Source organism: Embiotoca jacksoni, unplaced genomic scaffold (assembly GCF_022577435.1).
Source record: "Embiotoca jacksoni isolate LCO1_2020_lvr unplaced genomic scaffold, fEmbJac1.0.p SCAF_29, whole genome shotgun sequence".
NCBI lineage: Eukaryota > Metazoa > Chordata > Actinopteri > Embiotocidae > Embiotoca > Embiotoca jacksoni.
Genome location: NW_027185380.1, coordinates 2720398 through 2747217, shown reverse-complemented (window position 1 = coordinate 2747217; position 26820 = coordinate 2720398). Strand labels below are relative to the sequence as shown.

The following is a 26820-nucleotide window of genomic DNA, read 5'->3' as shown; positions in this document are numbered from 1 at the left end:
AATAAAAACAAAACAAAAACATGACAAATTAGACCTAAATAGACAGAAATTAAAAGGGAAAGAAGCTTATCTTTAGTATACGGTATTAGAGAGTGTACAGAACATTATATGTGATTGGAGATTTCCTCTGAAACCTCAGCAGATCAGAGCGCCTCCCTCTGGCCACATTTTGACAAGAATTTCGCTCCCTCCTTCCTCCCTCCATCTCTGTTTCCCTCTCCGGTGGTTCTCTGTGTGTCAGTGTGCCTGTGGGCTCCTCGGCTATGCTAAACGCTCCATTCTCCTCACTCCCAAGACAAGAGCTAATCTGTGAAATTATTTATCTTCCTGTGTATTTTAAGCATTGAGAAAATGCATTATTAATTGCCCTCACACTTTAAGCTGGCTGCGACTGGGCTTTTGGAGCAATCGCTCTACTCCATGGTCTGTTTTAATGTGTGCATATCGCAGGCTGGATTCAATCTGACAGTGTTAACCTTGATTTGACTGAATTGAAATCCCATATATCCGCACTAGAATCCACTCATGACTGAAATTGAATCCTCCACCACTGTGCATAAAACATACAACAAGGAGAGCAGAAGGACTCAGACGCGTGAAGGCCGCTAGCCTCGCTGTGTAGCCGCAAGCTAACCTTTGCAGCCCAGATCCCCCCCCCCCCCGACCCACCCACCCACACACACACACACACACACCTTCCCTCACACGCACACATCCCAAACCCCTCAGCACCCAGCAGACTGTTTATGCCTCTTGCTGGTGTGTCTGAGGCTCACATTGGAGCGCTTTTGGAAGACGTGGAGAGGTGGAGGTGCAAGCACTGGGCAAAAGAAGTAGTCAGGATGGTGTCAAGAGCCTGGAGACATTCCCCCCTTTCCCGTTTTGTGCTTTCATTGCGTGCTGGGAATTTTTTTTATTTTTTTTTAGGTACATCAGGAGTGTTTTTTTTTCTTTTTTTTTTTCTGTTCTTATTCTCTGTTTTGTCCTGGAGGAGAGTAACTGTCAAGAACACTAAAGAGCAGAATCCCTGGATATACTGCCAACGGATGAGAAATACAAGTAAGAGAGAGAGAGACACACACAGGGATGGAGGAAGAGGGGAAGGCACTACAGTTGCAGGAGAGGACGAGAGAGGATGGCAGACAGAGAGAGAAAGACACAGAGACAGAAAGTGAGAGAGATATGGAGGATGAGATCTCGAGAGATTAAGAGAGACAGAGATTCAGTGAGAGAAAAGAAACTGCAACAAAAAGACAGCGAAACGGACAAAAAAAAAAAAAAAAAGTGAAGACGAAAGAAAGAAACAGAATCCAGGACAGTAGGGAAGAAGACATGGAGAGTGAGAAAAAAAGACTAAAAGAAATGGCCAACATAGGCATAGTGTGTATTTTATACACATCTCCGGTACAACAGGAGGACATGCTTCAATGTCTAGGTCTCTATGGTCGCAAGAAACCAGAAACATCAAGTGCTCTCAACAGTGAGAACCATTTTTATGTTCACAATGTACCTGTCAACCACACCAATGTGTGTGGAGTTAAGACTTTTGTTGCCTCTAACTCCTCAAAACAAATCCTTAACGTATTCTTCTGGTTGACTGTGCGTGGCTGAGATGGCTATTATGACTGAGAGTAGGTCAACTTACTGACTGACCGGATCCCGCTGCATGTTGCCTGCTGGTTAGTTTATATGCGAGTCCGACTTTCTCCTCAAAAGCTAAATGCTAAAAGCGAGCGGGGGATAACATCTGCCTCGATCTGGTTGTAAAAACCCACTGATATGACGTCCCGCCCACCAATAGCCGTAACCTGACTGCACCTCAGGAACTGTCAATCAAACAATCAAACCCTGAAAACACAACTTTTGGAAGCTTGTTTTCTAATTAACGAAGGGATTATTTTCAGATGAAACGCCAGAAAACTAATAAGGAAATATGACTTTATCTAGCAAAGCCTAAATAACTTGTGGACAAAAATTATTGACTTTGTAGTTCATGAAAGATGTTGAATGGGAGTCTATGAAACCAGAGGCTTTTTGCAGCCAACCTCCAGCGGCACTCAGCAGTATTGCAGCTGAAGGCACTTCTGCATCGGCCTCATTTTTCAGACCAGGAAGCTACACCCTCGTTTATATACAGTCAATGGACACAACATACGGTATACGGTGGTCAATACCTATTGGTCAAAGGCTGCTACAATAGCTTCAAAATGAATCGAGGTCTACAACCTTAAACAACTGGAAACAATCCTCAATAATGGATCACGTTTGGGTCTGTGAACACCAGGCTAAAGGAGTAATGGACTAAATCAAACGGAAGGGGAGACAATGAATGGAGGCAAAAAAGGCAACAGGACCGTACCAAAAGGACAACTGTTTGTGTTACTGCTCTCCACTCTACTGCAGGGAGTGGCTGACTTTTGTTCCCCCCCCCCCCGAAATCAGGGCACATTACAAGCTCTACATACGGCAAGAAAAAAGCGCTCACAACACATTAAACGCTATGTGAGGAATTACAGCCGAAGTACCCCACCAGCAATAAACACAAGCAACAGGCTAAACATTTCCCAGGACCCACCACAACCCAAAAGTACAATAGTATCAGACAGAAAAAGTTAAACTTGTGTTGAATAATCAGCCCTAGAAAAGTCAAATTGCAATCAGTGTTGTGGTTTTTGCTTTCAGTGAAAAGAATATCTGTCCCACTGGATAAAAATGTAATTGCAGTGTGTAGAAATGTCATCACAGTGGGTATAAATGTCTTCCCCACTGGTAAAACTCATCACTGCGGGGGGAGGCCTCATCACAGCATCAAATGTTAAAATATTTTGTGATGAAGTCAGCATCAAATGACAAAATATTAACATAACAGGTATGCCTGCCTTTTCTTACAGTCATCAGTGCAGGTAAAAATATGCATAAGTATATATACTAACATTATTATTCAAATATGATTTACATAATTTACTGCCCGTTTTCAAAATTACAGTTAGATCAAAGTGGATTTGGCTGTAATATTTCCAATGAAGCCAACTGTTTAAGGGGATACTCCACTTAGGTTTAGTTTACATGACCAAGTACATCAGAGTTATCTCGGGTCTCTGTGTTATAAAGTTAGGATGGAGAGTTCGTCATACAGGTCTGAAGTAACATGCTACTGGGCTGCATTATGGTGAATGGAGGTTACAGTGTTTTCAGAGCTTAAATCATAACATAAAGTCAGAATATCTTCCAATCTGCAATGAGTCCTTAAACTTAATAAAAGAGACACAATGGTAAATTGCTGAAGTATCTCTTTAAACCTGTTTTTTTCTTTAAACCGTTTTCATTTTAAAACTATTTCTAAATGCACAATGTATCTATAAAATCATTTGCTCATGACTGAAACCTTGACTATCCAAATCCAATATGCAGATATGATCAGTGTTATTTCTGCAGTGTAAATGAGGCCAAAGAGACAAAACCAGCAGCTAAAAGATGCGTAACCGACACTGACATAAGAGGCTTCGCCTGGCTCCCTCAGCTGGACTTCCCCGTTATCTTTATGACAGCAGATCATCGTAATAAAAGCCTTGCAATGGGCTGCTTGTGCCGTTAACTTTAACTGGGGGTTGATGAGGGAGACACTAATATGGCAGCGCATGGAGGAGAGGTGGTGTAATTGATTGAAAGAAATACTAAAATCGATCAGGAGAAGCGGGCGCGTAACGAGACAGAGACAGATGTGCAGGTCAGCGTGGCAGAGAGGAAGAGAGATGGAGGGGAGATGGAGATACACATTCACACACACACACACACACACACACACACACACACACACACACACACACACACACACACACACACACACACACACACACGCATGTACAGTATGCAAGCATGTGCACAGGTTTGCATTGACAAAATTGTGCGTAAGCAAACACCCACACACACGTGTTCCGCATCTACGGCTTTGTACATATGGATCAAAACACAGAAACATCGCAAAACACCAATGTACCATCGAACAACTCACACAAAAACACACACAGTTCTATACGCACAAACACGATCAATTAATCATTCCAACGAATGCACTCAGAGACACACACTAAGTCATGCAATTGCAAATCCATACACACACTGTACACATGGTGTTTACACATACACACACAGATAATGACTACATACATAGATTTACAGACCACAAACAAAGTTTTATGTCCTCTTTCGAGGGCCTATATATATATATATATATATATGATGCTTTACAATATGCTTCTTGTACACTTGTTCTCTGATGGCAGCAAGCAACCATGTGAGGCACTGGTGGCATCATCAGGACATCCCTCCAAACCGCATGTGTATTTGAATCACAAAAATCGAAATTAAAGTTAGGGATATGAGCTTCCTTATCACAAGAACTATTTCAAAGTTCTTCTTTCCCGCAAATATAGCTCCAGATCTGTCAACAGAAAGTCTGACTTTATCGGCCATGTCAGGCGAATCGGTTTCTTTCCATCCGCTTGCACTGCAGGCCTTCCTACACCTAACTCTAACATCCACAGGAGGAAGCTGAGGTTGCTGCAGCTGTTTGCAGCATTTCCTACCTGGGAGCCTTTCTTGCTTCCTGGTAAGTTAATGATGAGTGTCTTCCCTCGGATACCACACACAGGTCTGTCAACACACAAACACAGAGAACAGTTAAATAAATACAGAGGAAATAAGAGCAATATTTCAGGATCTATGCATGATGGTGATAATATAGTAATGCAGGCCTCTCCCTTCACTGTTAAACCTCAGTTCAGTGTATCATAGTGCACTGCACTCCAGTGATAAATATGTGAAGGTGTTATGGTCCTCTTAAACCAATAGAAGGGAGCTGCACCGTACATTATTTATATTTAAAGCTCTACTGGGGGAAAAAAAAAGCTGCCTCAGTACCTTCCTGTGCTGATCACTTCTGAATACAGTAATTATAATGTCAGGTCACAGGACATTTTCACTTTAGCTCTGCTGCAAGTTCAGTCGGAGCTGAAAATTACTGGTTTTAAGTGCTACGGTTCTTACAAATGTAATGATTTACGATTTTGTTAAAATGATAATTGTTTTTGTAAATTCTAATTTCCTAATTCAATTAAGGATCGAATATGTAAGAGTGTGTCTCACCTGGAAAGCATGCCTAGTGGTGTGACGTTAAGGGAACCCATCAGCATTGCCAGAGACATCCCTGGAGCCTCACGCTCTATAACCTCTTTAGTGGCCTGGAGAGAGGAGACAGGGAAGGCAGAGACGTTAGTGTGATCACATTCCAACCAAGCATGCGAGCCATGCCATTTCAGCTAAACATGTTGTAGTGTACAGCTGGTTTTGAAGGCTGAGAGTGTAATCAAATCTGAATAAAAGGAAAGAGATGGTTGCTGAGATTTGACAGAATCATTCCCCCACCTTGAAAATATTCAGTTGCCATAAAGTTGAACCTGTTGTCTGTTTGGTCCGGACCCAAATGTTAGGTGTGAAAGGTGCCTCGGACCACAAAGTTCTTTAGTGCGCTTGCAAAATTGCAACGTGAAACCAAGTGGCTACCAACAGTGACGTCACCCATTGGCTTGCTAGTTTGGAGCGGTTCAGAACCGGAAGTGACCATATCTGGACGAGTTGGGGGGGGGGAACGGTGGATCTGACTTAATTTTGATTGGAAACCTGACGACACTACGTCCCGCCCACTGATAGCTGTAACCTTACTGCACCACAGGCACACATTTCAGATTATTGACTTCATATTTCATGAGACAAGTTGAACTGGAGGCTATGGAGCCAGAGGCTTTTTGGAACCAAACTCTAGTGGCACTCGGTGGTATTGCAGTTTGAGGCACTTCCGAATTTGCCTTATTTTTCAGAACCAGACGTTACGTCCACTTTTATATACTGTCTGTGTAAAACCCAACCAAACCAGATCAAATGTTCGCAATATAATAAAAATAAACCAGGTGTTGGTTTGGACCTTGGTCTAGAGTTTCAGGTGTAAAAACGCCCAAAAAACTCTGTGTTTAGGGATTGAGCTGTTAGTATTCCATGGGATTTTTGCTGTCAAAATTTAGCCTGCTTGCAAAATGCCGATAAATAAAAGTTTCTCATGTGATCTGGATGAAACAAAACTAACTATAGGAGTGTGAGTCCTACCTTACATCGGACTCTTTGAAGATAGGAGACAAAATGATGCAGTTATATGCAGTATGGGTATCTTAGATTAAAGAGTCAGCCATATGCTGAGTTTAGAAGACTTTTTTAAAAGCTAAAGTTGGTGAAGGTTGTGAAACTATTAATGTCAGTTTAAAATAGAGAACAAAAGAAAGTCAATCTTTAATGGAGCAGCATGTTATGAGGCAAATATGATTACAGGAAACAATATACTTTAAATAGTACCTCTTTGTTGCCCATTAAAGCAGTGCAGCATATGCAAACTAAAGAAATTAAAGGCCGCATAGTTAAAAAAAAAAAGTGTGTGCGTGTGTGTGTTTACTGTATATTTGTGGGACTGCATATGATGCGGCACGTTCCTGACAGATAGATAGCGAAAAAGACAGTGCCTTCTCCTCCAGCTGTGTCTGTTGGGTGCCCTTGAGTTGAATGACACTTCAAACGCACCATTAGCGAGGGAGAGGAGAGAGAAAAGACTTCAAAGGAGAGGAGCCACTGATGAGCATCTCGGGCTTGGACTCAGGAGAGGAGAGGGGAAGGAGGGAGGGGGGGGGGGGGGCGGATGAGGAGAAGTGGAGGAAGAGGAGTGTGGGAGGTAACTGAGGAGGGGAGGAGAGGAGAGGAGGAAGAGAGATGGAGAGAGACGGAGGGAGGGCTGGGGCCATACCAAGTCACTGATTGGAGGAAGTCAGGGATGGGTTCGTTTGACTCAAAGATTGTTTGTGGCAGGCATTCAGATGGGGCGTAAAAGCAGTATGATTTGGGCAATTTATTTCTCTACTCGCAAAACAGAAAAATGGGTGAGATTTTGTTCTTAATTACTGTGTATGATGAGAGTGAAGCAATGCATCGCAAGGGCAGGGTAAGGACTCTCAGATTATGAGGGTATATGATGAAATCTTACCGAATGAGATCCTAAAAAGCCTTCCACTGATCTATACGAATGCAGACTGATAAGATTTGCAAACATACTACTGTACATTCATTTAAAAAGAGAGCAGGAAGTGGCTCAATTTCTAGTTTTATGTGGTAAATAATTGGATATGTTTTGCAATAATAGTGGCTTGAGTGATTGGTGCTTTGGCTAAACTTGTGTACTGAACTTTTCCTTTCACTATCTTTGCATTAGGAAAGCAATTAACCGAGCATGCATCCGTTTTGTAGGTTTACATGTGGCTTCAGTGTAACAACATTTTTGTTACATAAAAATAAAATGTATATGAAACATTTGGAAACCGCCATGGGTTGAGAGTGGAGAGGTTTTGAAGTCCCACATTCGCATAAAACAAAGCAGGCTGCAGCTACAGACATTGTTTAATCTTTCATTTTTGGCACTGCATTTCACGAGAGCAGTCCACCATACCCATCGACTTCACACCAAAATATCTGCTGCCAGGACAGAAAAACATACGGCCGGTAAGTCGGCACGAAAAAGTAGAGAAAAGAAGTTGTGTGGTTGGAGGGAAATGTGATATATCGTTACTACTGGTAGTTGTTAGACAGCAGGATGACAGTCAGGCTGCTGGCAACTATTAAGATGTTACTGAAAACTGCTGAAGCTCATTTACATTTGAGGTAGTCCCTGCAAAGAGGGTGAAATTGGCAAGAACAGAACCTCTGAAAGCCAAATGTGACCCTGCCGGTTTGTATGTGAAGAATACCCAGCTGACAAACAATGTAAGCAAACACTGCGCATGAAAAATGAGGAGCAACTAACTCGTCTTTCCAGGAAATTCCAAGTTAAACATTACAATAATTCAACATTAAAAGGTTTAATTGCATGGATTTAACAAGAATAAGACATATTACCCTCGTGATTAAATCAATATTGGTTGCTGATGTAGATGAATGTCGACGGGGAGGAGATACGTCAGCTAATGAGTTTTCAGCATTCAGATAGTTGAAACATGGATTGTATTAGATGCAATATAAAATACAGAAACATGTAGTTACTAACAGGTAAACATCAGATTCACATTTCCACATAATAGAAAAGCATAACTATACATCTTGCATTGAAGATGAAGTTGGATCTGTTACTTCTGTCCTGCTTCCAGCTGTAACAGAATATAATCACGTGGGTCTTGTACAGCCTTCAAACACAGGGAGACAGACAGAGAGATATCGCCGTCTCCAGCACACAGGGTTGAATCAGATAGCAGGTATTATCAGTGACTACAGTGTGTACGTGTCTTCCCCCGTCCCAGGAAGGCTGCTGCTGTCTACCGTGATTGATGAGGACCAATGATACTGCTGAGAACCACAGCTCATCCCCTGCCAAATTGCTTGTGTGTGTGTTGGTTGAGTACATGTAAAGACAAAGACTATGTATATCCTCGCAGGTGTACACAGTTGTATACTCTCTTGTAGAGTACAAGGGCATCCAAGCATGTGTGCACTTCCGCATGCAAATTAATTGGGTGCATAACATTTTCACACACTTCAAAACTTAAAATTTGATGTTGCCTTAATTTAAACTAGTTGTATCATATATGGTAAGTAGCCATAGGAGGAAAAAAATAGATGTGACCCCAACTACATTAATTCAATTTCATTCAATTCAGTTTCTTTAATATAACACCAAATCACAACATAGGTCATCTAAGGGCGTTTAATACAGTGTGGTCCTCTCAACATTACATGAAACCACTTTGTCAAGTCTGCAGTGACAACAGACAGGTATTTATTTCATGCAACTGTTGACAAAAGTTGTTCCTGTAAATGAACCAAAGCCCCAAGAAACAATGAATAATGGATGATTACGGCATCTAAGTCTACAAATGCTAAAATATTAACTAAATATTAGCTAAAATGTAGTACATAACACTGAGTCACTGCATTTGGGACTGAATTTTAAATACAACAGCAGTAGCAATGGTTGTGGTAATAACTAGTTATTATGTTAGTTGAAGGAGCTTGAGGAAAGAGAGGGAGGATTCACAATATTATAACCATTGTATTCATTTTCTTTGAAAGAAATACGTATTGAGATGTTTTTCTGTATTTTTGACTGCAATTGCAGACAGTAAAGACAGGACAGGGGGATGTTCAACATCGGTCCCCTGACAGATTTGACAGAAATCAGAAGCAGAATTCCTCTATTGAAAAAGGTCTCCGTTTGAAACCCCAGAAACACATGTTTGCCCCTACAATGCTTAGTGATGCTGATCAAGACAGAACTGAGTACAAAACCTCTATAATCTGGCTCTAAATGTGAAATATATCATTAATCTGATTCTGAAGTATAAACACAGCTAATTCATACAATAAAAGGAACCGTTTTAAGATACTATATCGTGTACTTTAACTGTGTGCACCACCATGGCCTCTTGTCCTGTAGTTTGTCTTTCAGGAACTCTCAACACAGTCATACTGGCACCCATTATTTCTGAACTGCCCTCAATACAATCACTTTTTTTTTTTTTTTTTACAAAAAAGGAAGTCAATAAAGATCTAACTTCTGCCTCTTTATTTCCCATTTGACTGTGGAGCTAATTACACTGTGTGTTAATCAGTGCTGCAACACGTGTGTGATCAGCAAAAACAGGCTGCAACAGGAGACCTCTGTCTTTCAGCAGACCTCTAACACACACAAAAAACTCTTCCCTCTTCTATGTTTTGTATCAGTGGCTATCACACTTGCATTGTTGTGGCACTGTGTACCTTTACTTCCTTTATATGACCTCTTAGAAAGAAACGTGTCGATATTTCACCCCCGGCTGTCCTCCTTCATTCTTATGTAACACGTTTCTAGTAGTTGGCGTATTTGAGAGATACAGCGAACAAATAAATCTGACTTTGAAGCATTTTCATGACTGAGTAGAATGTTAATGTCAATTAGCATTTTGGAGCTGCAGTGTACACCTTTCAAAAATGTCCATTCACTTGTATAATGTTGTTCACTGTAACAGAACCCTGCAGTGCTGTACTGTACTGTACTGTGTGTCATGATGTATTCAACAAACCGCTATCTGTACACCTCGATTTGTCTGTTTAATCAGAAAACAAAACAGAAAAAGAGAAAAATCCCACAAAAATATGCTTTGAAAATTGTTGTTTGTGGATACATTCATGACTGACACACTCAAGTTAAAAAAAAAACATGTGCAGCCCACCTCTGGTGTGACGTCTCTCGGGGCGAAGCCGGTGCCTCCGGTGGTGAGAATGAGGTTGAGTTCCTTTTCATCGCACCAGTCCACCAGCGTCTCCTGTTGGTGAGCGCGTGCGCGCACACACACACACACACACACACACACACACGCGCGCGCAGACATGATTAGTGACGATCAAAATCATCGCTGCAGATAACAAAAACAGACAAATAGAGTACAGATAAATATAGTAGAGAGACAGGTGGTACTTGCCTTAATTTCATCTATCTCATCCGGCACTATCTTGTAGGCCGAGATCATACCCCCCAACCTGAGGAAGCAAGAGAGAATCATTTGATCAAAAAGCAGTCATCCATGTCTTAGATTCCAGACGAGGAACTTTATTGATCGCTGCAAGGAGAACCTCTTCTCGCACATTTACCGCACACCTCAACAGGTAGGTCAAAACGGTCAGCTAAGAAGCTGTGGACATCGTCAGAAGTTTAAAAGAGTCCAGAAGAAGCTGAGAAGTGAAATCCACAAAGACAAACCGAAGGACAGTGTCTCTTCTCTCAGCGCACCGTGCCCCGCTGCTACAAGTAGAAAGTCCTGGCAGACGAGCAGGTAAATTGAGTGATTGGTCCTCCATCCTCTATCCAGCCTCTTGCAACCAAAAATACTTTTAAAGAACAAGAACAAAACACCTTTATTACACATTTAAGAGAATGCAGATCTGTGAGAACACTGATGACAGAGACTCTGAGAATGTACTAAAAGTGTGAGCGTAATAGAGGAAGTAAAGACAGTCGATTGCGACCAAAACAGAAGCAGGAAGGAGAGAGAGGCGTAGAAATACAGCAGCAAAAAGGAGGAGAGAGAGAATGCCCTTGAACATCCCCTCTTGAAAGGATTTTCCACAGGATGGCCCAGTGAGAAGGGAGCTCTGACAAGGACAGAGCTGCTGCTGCTGCGGAAGAACATCGAGCCATGGCGACCTCCTGTGGCCAGTCCGAGTATGGCACCCAAAAAACAACAACCCCAGGCTCAAGGTGAAGGCTCTGCACAGACACCCCTTATGTAACTCTTTTCAATTTTTTTTTTTTTATTTTTTTTTAAAGAGCGCTATTTTTGGGAGACCACTGCATCATGTTTCCCCTCTGCGTCAGCCACTTAACGCCATGATACCCTCCCTCAGACAAATACCCATGAACTCTAAAACATCCACTATTTTTCTGCCTTTCAGATACTTTTACCCACAAGGGGACTCTTTTAACTCTTCACACATGGAGCTACAAATTGTGGAAATGTCATTCACCAAATCCATTGGCTCTGCTCGGCTTTCAAACAGTGCGACGGAGCAGCGGAGAGAGACACGCTAAAGCAAGACAACAACAGCAAAATACTGCAGCGAGCATGCATGAAGAAGACGAAGCATGAAGCTCAGAGGGAAGCTGTCTGCTTCTGACAAAAGATGCAGAGAAGTTAGAAAGAATCATCAAAGAAGTAGTTTTTCATGAAACACTGCACATGTAGGGCTACTCAGAACAGTCACACACACACACACACACACACACACACACACACACACACACACACACACACACACACAACTTCCCTGCTGACATTCCTGTGATGGCACGAGTGATTTACTTCTCTTGATGTGCTTAGAAGGGAGGGAGGAGGGACTTTTGGCATCTCTGTATGTGTCTGTGTGTATGTGAGTGTGTGTTTGTATGTGTTCATGCATGTGCACTCGTCCATTTATGTGTTTGTGCGTGTGTGTGTGTGTGTGTCTGTGTTACACCTCGGGAGAGTAAAGGAGCTGTCAGGACAAATCACCTCTTTCACTCTCCTGGGGTTTTTATGCCTCTCTGTTTCAGCCCAAATGAAAATATGCTCAACACAAATAACTAGGGTTCCTTCCCACCGTTTCCTAGGCAACCCCTCCTGTCTGAAGCCTGTAGTTGCTGTGTTGTTCATCGTGAGAGAGTGTGTGAGAGTTTGTGTGTGCCAATGAATGTTTGCGTTTCAGTTTTTTTTTTTTTTTTTTGTTTTTCAGTAACTATCGGGGATGCCATTTCTCTGCAAAGCAATATGTTGTTGACTGGACATTTTTGAGCGTGTGTGTGTGCATTCAGCTGCACGTGTGCGAGTATGTGCATGCAAATACATACAAACTGCATATGTTTATGCCCAATAATGTGTATGCATTCTTTTATAATATAGAAACCAACAGTATGTGTGTAAGGAAGTGTACAGTATGCTTATGGATACCATACAGTATAAGTTTTGGTCTTTGCTTGTCTACTGTACGACTACATTTACACTTTAAACACCACATGGAGAGTGTAGCCCTACAGATAGTTTAACATATATGGCTCTGATTGAATAACATTCTGTTTGGAGTTATGCCGCTGAATCAAAATCAGCACCGGAGTTACACACACTTTTGTGAGCAGTGGTCGAGGTGCATTTGCAATTTTACCACTTCAGCAAAGAGCACATGTAAAATTTTGTGTCAAATTTTTAAGGACCAGAAAGAAGTCGCTCGGAGCCAAATCCTGTGAAGCAGGTGTGGTGGGGAGCAATGATTGTGTTCAACGTGCTTTGAGAGGATGGGTTGTCATGTTGGAGAACCCAACTGCCATCATGCCATCGTTCAGGTCATTTGCACTGAATGTTTTCCCACAGAACGTCAAAGTAGAATTTGGCGTCGACAGTCTGACCCTGAGGGCCAAATTCACCGTGCATAACTCTCCGAAGGTCAAAGAAAACCCACCCCTCTCCTCGCGCTCCTCACCTGACGCCTCTTCTTGGGTTTTGGACGTTCTGCACCTCATAAATGCAAATGTCACTCAAAAAAATCTCACCCGTCTCATTGCCGTATACGTTTGCATTTTTAAAGCCCTCTGATTTCCTGAGTTTGACACAAAATTTGATGTGCGCCCTCGGCTCAACTCCACGGTGAAATCGCAAATGTGCTCACAAAAACGTGTGTAACTCTGGGGCTGATGTTGATCAGCCCCAGAAGGTTATAGCTTCCCTGTGCTCCATTTGCATGCAACAGGTACATGAGTTAATTGCTCCTCCACTACTGATGTTTTTCCCCCTAACAACTACTGCAGGCTGGTTGTTAATGGAAAATGACATCACCAGGATGGACACGCAGGTTAGAACCAAAACAAACCGAAGTGATCCAACTTTCCAAACAGAGATGCGCTATCGTGGGCATGATGTCACCCTGAATGAATCAGTGATAGGAGACTTTAGTCTGATTATCATCATTAGGCTATTACTGTTCATGTGTTTGTATATATATGCATTAGACTGCTCATGTGTACATGTACAATATATGTGCATGTGTATTTGTATGCATCATGCATATAGGAGGTGGAGTGGTATTTATACGTATACGAGTAGGTGCATAAATGTGTGTTTCAGCATGACTGGCTTCTCTGCAGATAGAGTGCTCGGCTGTATTTTGGGTGGGTGTGCTCTGAATTGAGGGAAGCCTATTAGAGGGGAAAGGGCTTGCAACATTTTAATCTCAAAAACCCATCTATGTCTCTTTCTACTGTGGGGTGTTATGACATATAAAGCTCTTCTTCAAACTGCCGGCCGGAGGTAGTCATCCTGGAATAAAGGCTTTTTCGCTCGAGGTGTGGACAAATCCTGATGTGGGTGGGGGAAGGAATGGGAGGAGGAAGAGTGGGGCGAGGGAAGGGATATGGTGGGGTGTGGAGGTGTGTGTGTGTGTGTGTGTGTGTGTGTGTGTGTGTGTGTGTGTGTGTGTGGGATGGGTAGGGGGGCGGGGGGAGGGGCAGCATGGCAGTAGTTTTTGGCCTGAAAGCCTGGATGCCTCGGCCAAATCTTTCTATGAATAAGAAACGAGCACAGAGAAGAGGATAAAGACAGGAAGACAGAAAAAGAAAGAGAGTCACTGAGTGAAAAGAGCGAGAAAAAAGAGGGATAGACTGTCAGGGGCACACTTAACAAGAGAGAGGAAACGTGGATGTGTGTGTGTGCATGTGAGCCAGCTGCAAATCTCAGTGGTTGTGGGACACTTCCAAGATGAGACCCATCTGCCAGGGTGATTTCATTAATAATACAAGCTCTTTGTACAGGGCACTCAATCTCACTCTCTCTTTCTTTCTCTTGCTTTCTTACGCGCACGCACACACACACACACACACACACACACACACACACACACACACACACACACACACACACACACACACACACACACACACACACACACACACACACACCGTCCAGGGAGGAGACAGAGAGCCTCAGCCATCTCCGCACTCCCAGTAGTCGCGTGGAGTCTAGCCCATTAGAGCTGAGTTGTTGGTTCATCCATATGTAGGGAAGCTCTCAAGGGGTCACCTCTCAACATGTTAGCTGATGATGGAGGAGGAGTGGACGAGCCCACCTCTTCAAGCCTCTAACTGTGATGAGATTTCTGAGTGCCCAGCGAGGTGTTCCACTCCCATGATTCCACTCACGGCCACTAAACCACACGTACACACACACACACACACACACACACACACACACACACACACACACACACACACACACACACACACACACTACAAAATAATCTGCAGACCACTCCACCCCACAAGCATTCTATTTATTTACAGAATAAATGTCATCGTGGTTCAGATCTGCCATTGCTGACAGTTTCTCTCTCTCTCCTTCATCTCATTTCTTTTTCTAAACCATCACATATCAAGCCCAGTTCATATATTTAAACAAAAACATTCCCACCTATTACATGCAGTGTAAACCGATACTCTGCTCAGGTAGAAGGTAGAAGACTCAGAATTATTGAGACATTACTGACATACAAAACCTAACTTACTTCTATATAATGCTCCGTAGTGCACCTGTGGCTCAAGTAGTGGGTGGCCCACTAACCATATGGTTGGCAGTTTGATCCCTGGATCTACTGGCATGCGGACAAATGTGTGTGAGTGGGTGAATGGGAGGCAAACTGTACAGTGCTTTGAGACTGTTAAAGCACAACATAAGTCACTATAAGTCACAATATTCAAATAGTCATTCAACTTTATTTAAAAAAATTCAAATAATTTTGTTTTTCATCATGTCTTGTTTCCCGTGTTTTCACGGGTGCCTGGTAGTAATGCATAACTACGGAAAGAAGGTGGCAGTAATGCACCTGAAAGCTGTTTGCCAAACGCCTTTAAACAATAAAACGAGTAGAAGAAGAACACAATGCTACCAAGTGTGTGTAAAATGTGTGTAGTACTGTGAGAGTAAATGCTACAGTACAAATGGGAGAAAAATGCAAAGACAACTGCAATCATCAAAAAGTTTAGTTTGTAACTTTGTTGAAAAAAAAAAAAAAAAAAAAGAATAAAAATGACGTGCAGTGCAATCTCAAGTAAGTGCAAATAAGTTTCCCACAACTATGCAGAGTCATTTGAGAACAAAGGGAAGTGGGGTCTAATAATAGTTGACTAGTTCCCAGATGAGATGATGATGTAAATGCTTACTGATGTGCACATTATTTTATGGCCACTGTATGAATATTTGCAAGAAAAAGAAGCATTGAAATGTTAAATATCTTCATGTATTTTGGGGTATAATTGCAGACAGCACAGTAAAGACAAGAAAAGATGATGACATTCAACATAGGCCCCCAGACAGATTCGAACCGGCATCCAGACAAATAGTCTTTCGTCTGCCTCTACAGAGCTTCTTGGCGCTGGATCTCTAGCTATACAGGTTTATGTGTGAGTGTTTGTCCCCTGACTGTCTCCTGACTGTGAAATCGGGCCTGGTGTGACCCATCTGATTGACTTCTTGCTATTCTTAGCCACGACAATTTGTGAAATTGACAAAGGTTGTTACAACACAAGTCGCTGGAGGGCAGAGCTGCAGAGTTGGCTCAACTGCTGGGGAGGGAGGCTCACTCAACCTTCAACACATTGACACCCACAGACACACAGACACAGACACACACACACACACACACACACACACACACACACACACACACACACACACACACACACCTGAGACATGCAAAAACATATTCATCATAAAGGTACTTGTTTACACTGAGGTAAAGATACAAACAAAAAACTAATACACACACACACACACACACACACACACACAAGCACGCCCACTTCAACACACATCCACCTGCTTCATCTGTGTGTCCTTGAGTCTGGGTATCATTTGTTTGACCCCCCTCTGCTACTCGCTCTTTTTTGTGCCACATAATTTTTCTCTCCTCCTGACACACCTCTGGATACTCCTGAATGCCAAACTGGGCAGACTGATTGATTGCATGCGCCGACGTGTGTTTGCGTGCCTGAGAGACGCTGTGATTATAGTTTATGTTATGTGTCCTGCTGAGGCACCGTACTCCCTCCCTCCCTCCCTCCCTGCCTCCCTGCCTCCCTGCCTCTCTGCCTCCCCCGCTCTTTCCCTTTTCGTCTCTGTCTGTGTGTCTCTGTCATGGCAGCGGTGGCACATTGAGGGCACGGCGTTCCAGCTGGTCAACCTGATGGAGCCGCTGACTTGTGGTGTAGCGTGGATTAACATGGCATGCAGGCTCTCAGGCCAGAGGAGGTCAACCATCACCGCAACACAGCGCAGCAGAGAGGGACGCTAACGCTGACTATGTGTTCCACTGTCCAGTTTTCATGTTTAACAGGAGCCTGTTTAGTACGAGATCATCCCTATCAGTTAACTGGTGCATAACACACTCGTGTAAGGTGCTTTTTAGTAGCCAAGCGGATAACAGAGCCCCTAACTCACGGGGAGTCCGGCCATAGACGTCAACAACTAACTTGCCAATCCCAGTTCATTGGCCGCAACTGAACCTTTTATCAACTGTCACCAGCCAATCACATTGTCTCATTTCCAAGCTTAAGTAAAAATTACTCCACGGACATTAGCTCCATTTCAAAAGTGCAAAAAAGTATTTAAATTAAGATAATTCTAGCATTCAGAAACACCAAAAGTTCTCAATAAGTTTCAGAGTGACAAAATGATAGTGAATGCAGAGCCCCTCAGATGCACCAAACACCGGATCTGGTATCCAAACATTTAGTGATAGAAATCTTGATCCTGTATATTACTACATGCATTACTAAATACATAACAAAAAAAACACACAAATACATGGATTAAAGCATGTCGTTGGATACATGTACACAAATAAAATGACACAAAACAATTTACAATTTCTATTCCCACGATACCACACTGTACAAATAAGCGTGTGATGAGTCCCTAATCACTTTCTGGCACTCTGTCTAGCGTGACGCACATGACATGGCACAAGGCTCCTCACATCCCTCTCTGTGTCACACACAGACTTGACACATAAATTACACATCAGCCTCAAAATAAACAAACCGCAAAGGACACGACAAGCGTGGATCAGTCCAGGGTCCCACAGCCCCTGGTGACACTCCAGTGATATTGACTGGTGTGATACTGTGACGGGGGAAGCAGTGCAGCTCCGGCAAATCCATGGCTGGACGGGAAATGGCTTGCATGTCATGTCTAGAGAAGCATGTCTGAGGCTGCATGTTGGGGCCACAGCTTTTAGTCTTCTACTCAAAGGCTGAGGTTGAACTTCAACAGACAATGTTAAAGAGAATATAAAGAGACTCGATAAAAGTCCAATTATAAATCTCACAGACGTCAAACCTAGAGGAAACTCATAACGTAGTATACAACCTAAAATGCTTTCCCAATTGCATACTTTTTACTTTAAGTACGTACTGCAGCTGCCGTTAAAAAGTATGTAGGATGTAGAAAATTGGGACATACTACTTCATCCTAAAAACGTGCTGTGGACTTTGACCCTCTTGGTCATATCCGTTGCGATTTGTAGCGCGACAGAAAAGAAAGAAAAAAGGATTCACATACTATGTATTGGGACATAGTGAATCTTTTCCTGGTATGGATATTGGAACGCAGCGAGAGTTTAGACAATAGTTTGCTTCCAACTTTGCAGCAAAAGTTTAATGACCTCTTGCTTTTTTATGTGTAGGAGAACCTGACTGCCCTTCACACAGCTTGGATCTCAACCATACTGACCTGGTATGAACTGAAACTGTGAGCCAGGCCTTTATCATCTAACATCAGCACGTAAGATCACGAACTCTGTTGTGACTGAATGGAAGAAAACCCCTACAGCCAACATCCCAAATCTTGAAGAAAGCCTTCCCAGAAGAGCAGAGGTTGAAATAACATACAATGAGGTGTTTAGTAGTCGTATAAAAGGTATACCACATAAACTACAAGAGCACCGCTTTACATCTACACAAGAAATAAGGCAAACGAGCATTGCCTGGCTGTGACACATCCTCCCCCTGTTAATGGGAAACAATTGTTCATTTCACCTCTTTTTGCATCTTTTGAGCAAATAATGACTTCTTGCAGCTACCAGGAGTCATCCTTAAACACAAGCGTGCTGCAGCTCTTTTGTTGTTGCCATGCATGCTGGGAATTTCTCTTCACAGGGCGACACCGAGCCCCGATATGTTGCGTCGAAGAGATATTTTTAGTTTCTTAGTTACACTCTTGCACTGGAAGCAGCAGGCTGTACAAACACAGAGACGCACACATGCAGAGAGCCTCCGCATCTTTTTTTATTTATTTATTTTTCGCATGGCAGATTTAAAAGAATCTTTGATCTGGATTAAATGATTGCGTGTGTGATGGTTCTTTTGTCATTTGTGTTGCTTGAATTGTCTGGTAAAAGGCCAGTACTCACAGGGAGGGATCGTGGATGAGATCTTTGAGGTTGACGCCACTGCGGTCCTCTGCAAGGTTCCGAAAACAGCTGTCACTCACTGCATAGACAGAGACAGAGAGAGGGGAAAATGTAGTTAACACACCGATTCGGTAAAATACATACACGAGGGGCTTTAGCACAAATTTCTAGTGTTACATCATCGGCATTGTGCAACAGGTAGGTGATTCTTTCTTATAAATGCAAGTATTTACAAGGACAAAGCCATCCAAAACTGACATGATTTTACTTCCAGAAACTCTTTACTCACTTACTTTGCAAGACGTGCTACTTTATAATCCTCTAATTCTCTAAATGTTGTCATGGTTAGCCACGTGGGTACTCACAAGATTTAACTGATCAGCAGATGAAAACAAATTGTGAAATACACCAAAATGATCGTGGTTTTTTTGACAGATGATGAAAACTAGAGGAAGGCCGTCCAGGAAAACACTCTTCTTCGCACATTTTTTAAATGGATCGCTGCTGTTTTTGTTTCATTCTCACAGTTTTACACCTGTGACTTGACAAAGATAAAAAAAACAGTATCATAGTCTGTTGAGACTAAAATAGGGATGCAATCATTTGCGGCAGCCACACTTGTCACTAGTGAGTGTAATACAGCAGGTGTGTGTGTATTTAGAAAGCACATCTGGTGCAACTGCTAAATTATCCAACCCAGGTATATTGCAAATTAATTATAGTCACCATGTAAATAAAATAGCGGACACCCCTCCTTCACACACACACACACACACACACACACACACACACACACACACACACACACACACACACACACACACACACACACACACACACACCTTCACTGTGCACACTTTCTGATCTCAGTGAGCCACACCTTCATCATTTTCCAAGCACTCCTTACAAAACCATGGCGGCCCTTTGACTGCAGAGCAGGTGTGAGCCACATGAGTCATCGCGGTGATCACAGACGGATAGAGTGACGGATAGAGGGAGACGGGAGACATGGGGAGAGAAAAATGAAAAAGAAAAAAAAGAAAATAACAAAGGAGACAGAAGGAGACGGTTGAGGATGATGACGAGAGGGACAAGGTGTTTTGTGATGTGACGGGGCCAAACATGAACGGACACGCTTCTTAAAATAGACGCAAAACGAGGCATTGGAGGAGGTGATGTGGCGGCGGCGGCAGCGGTGGTGCAGTGGATTTAAGCCAAAAGACTTGATGCGCTAGTCAAGACTGGAAATGTCATCATGTTACTCCAATGAAGTGCTATGATCCATGAACGAGAGGAAGGGCGGAGGGACGGGGTGAGTGGATGGGTGAAGCAAGAATGGTGTAAAAAATGGAAGTGGGATGGCAAAAGGGGGGGAAGGGGGTGGGGGCGGGTGGGATCCAAAGGAGGAGAGTGCAACAGAGATGGAGAAAGGGATGGGAAAAGGGATGGCAAGGATGCGAGTGTGGGGAGAAGAATAAGAGACTGAAGTGGAGGAGAGGAGAGAGTGAAAAAAAATGTAAGACGGAGGGAAAAGATTTTAAAAAGCGAGAAAGAGGGGGAAGGGTGATGAGGAGAGAAGCAGCGCTGGTGGGGCAGCGCTGTGGAGACAGAGGTAAACAGAGGGTGCAGGACGTTGCTCTGGGCTCTGGCAAATAAATAGGAAAGTGCTGACATTTGCACACCCAGCCAACTCAGAAAGAGAGGGAGAAACAAGAGAGACAGAAAGACTGTTGGAGAAGGGAGGAGGGGGTGAAGCCAGAAAAAGAGGGAGGAGAGAAAAAGGGGAGCAAGCACATGGAATACACACCACCACCACCACCACCACCCTGGCTTTAGAGGGGCACTGCTGCATAAGTGCATGTGTGTGTACGTGTTTGTGCGTGAATGAGTGTGAAGAGGAAACTTCCTTCAAGACTGCAGTATTCCTTACAAACACGCACGCACCCACACGCACGCACGCGCGTGCACACACACGTACGCACGCACGCACACACACACACAGAGCCCTCCTCAGTCTTTCTCTCCCAGCTACCCCTTGATCTAAAAATAGCCGTTCCACTCTCCTACAAGAGGCAGCAACCATTCTGAACCAATCAACACGGTCTGTCAAAGGCATCGGTATCCACCACCCCTCGATGTGTGTGTGTGAGCATGCATGCGTATGCGTGTGCGTGTGTGTGTGTGTGTGTGTGTGTGTACATGTGTGTGTGCAACAAGGGGAACTCCTGACTGAAGGTAATAAAACTGCCCCTCCCTGCTGCACCGGTTGGTTAGAAACGGTGGGAAGGCGATCCCCGTCTCGAAAAACAATGGCTCAGAAAACAAAAAGAAAAGAGAGAAAAGGGGGGAAACGGAAAAGGAGGGAGAGAAAGGAGTGAGAGTGGAAGAGAGGGACAGGGAGATCTGGCTGCAGTTGAAACAGGCTTCAAAGGAATATTAATGTGATCCTGTGCAAGAGCTGAAGACAGGGGGAAGAGAAGGGGGAAGAGGGAGGGAGGAGGGAGGAGGAGAGAGAGCACAGGGGGGAAAAAGGTGCAGAAGAATTTATGACATTGCTCCCTCCCACCTCTCTAGCTCCGCCCATGCACCTTTCTCCAGGTGAATCTGCAGCTTAGCTCTCACCGCCTGCCCCGAAACACCGCTGTGCACTGCACCGTCTCCGGTGTCCTTCGTAAAAAAAAAACCTGCACTGTCTGAGCCACCTGGGATTTCATTATCAGAGCAGACGCCTGCCCGGTTTTTACTTCCAACCCTGCAGGAGCTTCAGAGTCCTACCTGATCACTGAGCAGCCGACAAGTGACACTTAATTCCCAGGTCACGGTGGGAAGTGAAGACGCAATGCAGTGACCCCTGTCCCAAGCCAGAGGGTGCTATTCCCTCTCCTCTACACAGCAAGCTAAAGGTCAATGCTTCTACATGGCTGGACAACCACTGGGACACGGACAGACTTCCAGGCAGGTTCATTCTCCGAACTGCCAGAACATATTGCTGCTATTTTATGATTAAACTCACATCTGGTCAGTGTAATTTGGATTTCAAACCACTGCATTTGATTTTTATATTGGATATTCTTGATAACAAGTGCAGCCAAAGAATGCCCTTGCAGCTGCCCTCTCATTCTTCAGCATTTCTTTTTTTTTGTGGGAGGGAATATTTTGTTCTGTTTTTGCACGTCTCTGTCAGTTTATATTTGTCTGGGTAAGATAATAATATGTGGAAGAACGCTCCACAAACAATCAAATAAAAAAGCATGTTCAATGAATTTTGTATACATTTTTTTCTTGCTAAACTACTATTTCCAAGGTCAACAACAATGTTACAGCCATATAATAATTCAAAAAATAAAATTCAAACAAAGAAAAATATGTACATACTGTAATATCCTGGAATAACACAACTATAAAATGTTACAATTTTTTTTTTTTTAGCTAAATTACATATTTAAGACTGATTTGACCTGTTTGAGACGTTGATGACACAGATGTCCTAAACCACACTGCATTTATCCATCCCGGTCTCTCTGCAAACAGAACAGGATACATTTGCAATCTCATATCTATTTTGTGGGGCCTCCGCCTGTATCGACTCTTATCATGTTATATTTGCCTCCACCTGTGAGTGTGTGCGAGTGCAGAAGCCTCTGGATGTCCCCGGGCTACAGCAGTGGGAGGAGAGCAGGAGGCCTGCGCTTCAGAAGCATTACGCAGCAGGGCAACACCACTCACACGCGGGCTCTAGATGTGCACACCCGAACACAAGCACAGGCTCACGCACTCACTTAAAGGGTTAATCGCTAAGCCATAGCAGTGCAGGGGAGATCAGGACACAGGGGAACACATCAAGGGACCAAAGAGAAGGGAACTGATCAGGGAGGAAAAACTGTCAATATAGAACAAAAACGAACAGGAAAAAAAAAAAAAAAACATACTGCAGAAGGAAATATTGTGCGAAAGAAAGAAGAATACACACAAGACATTTTGTAGCCCGTGTATATTGACGGCCACCCAAGTATATTTGGCGACCCATTTCAAAAAAAATTGATTTATTTATTTTGTAATATGTCTGAGAGAATGAAATTAAATGAAAAGAAAGAAAATACTGAATGCACAACAAATGTGAACTACAGGCGAAGGGAATGTTCATCAATTGAAAAGACATACGTACAGAAAAAAGCATGCACACGTGTGTGTTGAGTATCAATTTGTTATTGTTCGCATAAAAGAAGCTCATTCAGCTGGTTGTGGGTGGAGCTCAGCTATGTTAATGAATGCCATAAACATGAGTAGCTCTCGGACACTTTCATTTGATCAAAGTAGCTCTCAGAGGTAAAAGGTTTGGAGACCTTGCAGTAGGGTGACAATTTTCGTGACAAATGGCCTCATCTCATTTCTAAGTACAAATGACGTTGTAATAGTTGGGACTTCTGCAGCAGAACCAGAAAGTAAAGTTCAACTAACTAAAGCAATTGCCGGATATTGGGAGCCTTTCAGACTGTTCTTTTATGGGACACGTCATCACATTAACAATGGAGTAACTCTTCTCCAGCCTGTTCAGAGCTCAGGAATTAAAGGCATTTTGAGTTGTAAAAATGTTGAATCATGGGATTAGGGATCGGTCTATTTCCTGTTTATTCTGAATGTTGTGGTTCTTTTTTTTTTTAATGTATCAGATCTATCCTAGTGCAGATGTGAGGGATTGTGGGGTAATAATCTTCCTGGGGGGGATTAATAAAGAATTTCTGATCTGATCTCAGATTTGTTTGTAGTTTGTAAACTAAGTAGGCTACTACATAACAATAAGTACTTTTTCATTCCAGTAATGTTTTAATCCCATAAAGAGCTAGACTGGTGCTAGCGGAAGATGCTGACTTTCAATCATTACCATCAGGGCAAATGAAAGAAACACTGTCTGGACAAAAATCGCTGTGCACCATTTTTTTGCTGTTAGCGTAATAGAAAAAATAATAATGTTTTTTCGATAATAATGTTTTGCGGTTGTGAATAGATCCTCCAGCTACTTTGTGCATTGCATTATGGGACATTAACAGCGCATTAAAAGCCATTCGATTTTTTTACATGCTTTTTTGATATACTTGTGTTTTATCACTTTCTACTTCAACATTTGAACTAGTGTCATTTGGGAAACGGCTACAGTTTACAAACTCATATGATAGGTGCCATCTGCAGTGCAGAGAGCAAGCTTCGCTAACAGACTGCTACAAGTGTGATCTATCAGTAAAACAGGCAGTAAGCACACCAGCTTAGGTTAGCATGAAGGCCGGGTGGTATTCTGCTACTCTTTAGGTTAGCCAGCAGCAGCGGTGGGAAGTACTTTTGCTCAAGTATTGTACTTAACTACAATTTTGAGATACTTACACTTTACTTGAGTATTTCCATTTGATGCTACTTTATACTTCCACTCCACAACGTTTCAGAGGGAAATATTGCACTTTATACTCTACTACATTTATTTGAAAGCTTTACTTTTCAGATGAAGATTTTTGACACAATTGATAACATAACAAGATTTTAAAATACAACACATTGTAAAAAATGTAAAGCAGTGGTTTCCAATCTCTTTTTCTTCTGGCTCATTACAAAAAGCAGTGTGTTGTCGGAGTAATATTTTAGATCTCTATGAGTTGTCAACAGCTTCAACAAATAGTGTGTACATCTCTCACATGGTTTTATTTCAATAAAAGTTAAAATTTATCCAATATCACAGCAAACATGTAAGATTACAGAAAAAGTAACAAAAACTGAAAACAGATTTGTGGATCAGAACTTTTGTTTTTTCTTCTGTCCTCTCGTAGTAATCATCTGACGACCCCTCAGGTTAATCCGTCCCCGCATATAAAACTGGATATAAAGTAGTTAAAACTAGCTCCACCTGCAGCAGCTACAACAGTAACATGCTGCTCACACACTGATGCTTCACTATAAATAATCTAATGATGTCATATATAATAATATATCAGTCAGATGGACCAAACCAATTCATTTACTTTGATAATTTGATAAGATTTTGCTGCTAATATTTCTGTACATTTACCTAAGAAGGATTTTCATACAGGACTTGTAAATCAGTATTTTTTTTTTTTTTTAAATCGCTGTATTAGCGATACTTTTGCTCCCAGTAAAGAATCTGAATACTTCTTCCAACACTGCCCAGCAAGCATCTGTAATACAGGAACTTGGCTAGCTGGCAGGCTATGTGCTGTCAGTCATTCAGCCAGGAGCAGAGAGGATTCATAAACTGCTACTATGTTCCACTCAATCATTTCCAGGACATAAAGCAGTCAGCACTCATTATCTCCCTGGGATCCCACGCTAATGGGGTTTCCCTTATAGCAGGTCCTCGTACACACATCCAACACACAGCTCACATGCACGGTGTCATTTATAGGAAAATGTCGCACAATAAACACAGACAGCGTCATACGCTCTTTCCAGGTGGAGGAATGAGCCTTTGCACTCGCACACACAGCCTTGGACACCTTGCTAGGGATCAGCAATCTGACTCAACTTGTGCTACAAATCACGGTACAAGACAGAAGGGTGCTCCCAGACTAATTATGACAGCGCTCATCTGTCATTATGACACTATGAACTGTTGCTCTGAAAGAAAAATACTGAAATCTAGCTGCCTTGAGTGTTTTGGATATTATGTGACGTTCGAATCAAGAAATACAAATCCGTATCACGGACATTGCCAGCTCCATAACATGTTTCAAGATCTCTAGTCAGTTGAAATCTTGACCAAAGTCTCAGTTCATTTTGTCCACAACTTGATCAATACATCTACACATGTGCAGGGAAATTAGTAAATTCTCTAATGGAGGTAGAGCGGAGCATCTCCTTCGTCGTCTGAGCAGCCCACTTGGCGTCTCTATTGTTTCCTGTTCTTTATCCGCTAGCAACAGTGCCAATGGCCCTGCAGCCCTGGAGAAGCTGCTATGGAGGTCAAACACTGGATTGGACTGACATCTACCGGTGGGAGGGACAACACCTCTGCACACCAATAAGCCTCGACCGAAGTGATATCACTACCTCCTGTCTTCTATTTTACTGGCTTGTTCTGTGTCAAATGGAAACACTGGGCCCCGGGCCTCGGATTAAATGGGTTTAATGATGAATAGAGGTTTGGATCCGCCTCCAGATTGTAATGGGGTGGGGTAGACATCTGACTAGAGGGCTTTCAGTACTACGAATTCCCTCCTAGCCAAAAGAGGAGAGGAGCAATGGTGCACAAATACCAGCATTTTCATTCCATGGCAGGGTAAATTTCCAAATTAATAAAGGCTTCACGGTGCTGGGTAAAATATAGTAACAGCAATAACAGCAGATAACCTAATCTAATATAAGCCCACTGTATCTTAGCAACCTTGTTAATTCTGTGAGGAGCAGTGGGGTAAGCAGCAGAAGCAAAGCATCCATCATCAAAGACACACCCAGCAGCAACACACACACACACAGACCAATTACTCACAAACTCCCAAATCCACGACACCACGCACATGCACATGCTATCTTACCATTAGCCACTATCTCAATCACACTGTGATGCAGATGAATGCATACACATGTGCAGGACTACACGCTCAGGCACATACGCACAGATCCTCAGGCTTACTGTAAGCAGCCGGGAGAATGGAGGGGGTGTGGAGCGGAACAATGGGATCCTAATCGTCGGGCTGCATTTCAAAGCCTCTCCCCTCTACAACACTGTTTCTAGATAAGATTTGAAAATGCTTTTTATATCCGCGGGGAAAGGAG

At 42.9% G+C, this 26820-nt stretch overlaps 1 protein-coding gene across 5 annotated transcripts in view; it reads right to left on the bottom strand.

The window, feature by feature from the left end:
• The window catches only part of gphnb (gephyrin b), a 94767-nt gene that overhangs the window by 44193 nt on the left and 23754 nt on the right, over positions 1–26820 (bottom strand). For all 5 annotated transcript variants that reach the window (XM_069161778.1, XM_069161780.1, XM_069161781.1 and 2 more), the window contains exons 2-6: positions 19045–19123; positions 10542–10599; positions 10293–10385; positions 5146–5240; positions 4587–4653 (exon numbers count right to left, since the gene is read on the bottom strand). In XM_069161778.1, the coding sequence (XP_069017879.1) occupies positions 4587–4653; positions 5146–5240; positions 10293–10385; positions 10542–10599; positions 19045–19123 (392 nt within the window). The remainder of the gene's footprint in view (positions 1–4586; positions 4654–5145; positions 5241–10292; positions 10386–10541; positions 10600–19044; positions 19124–26820) is intronic.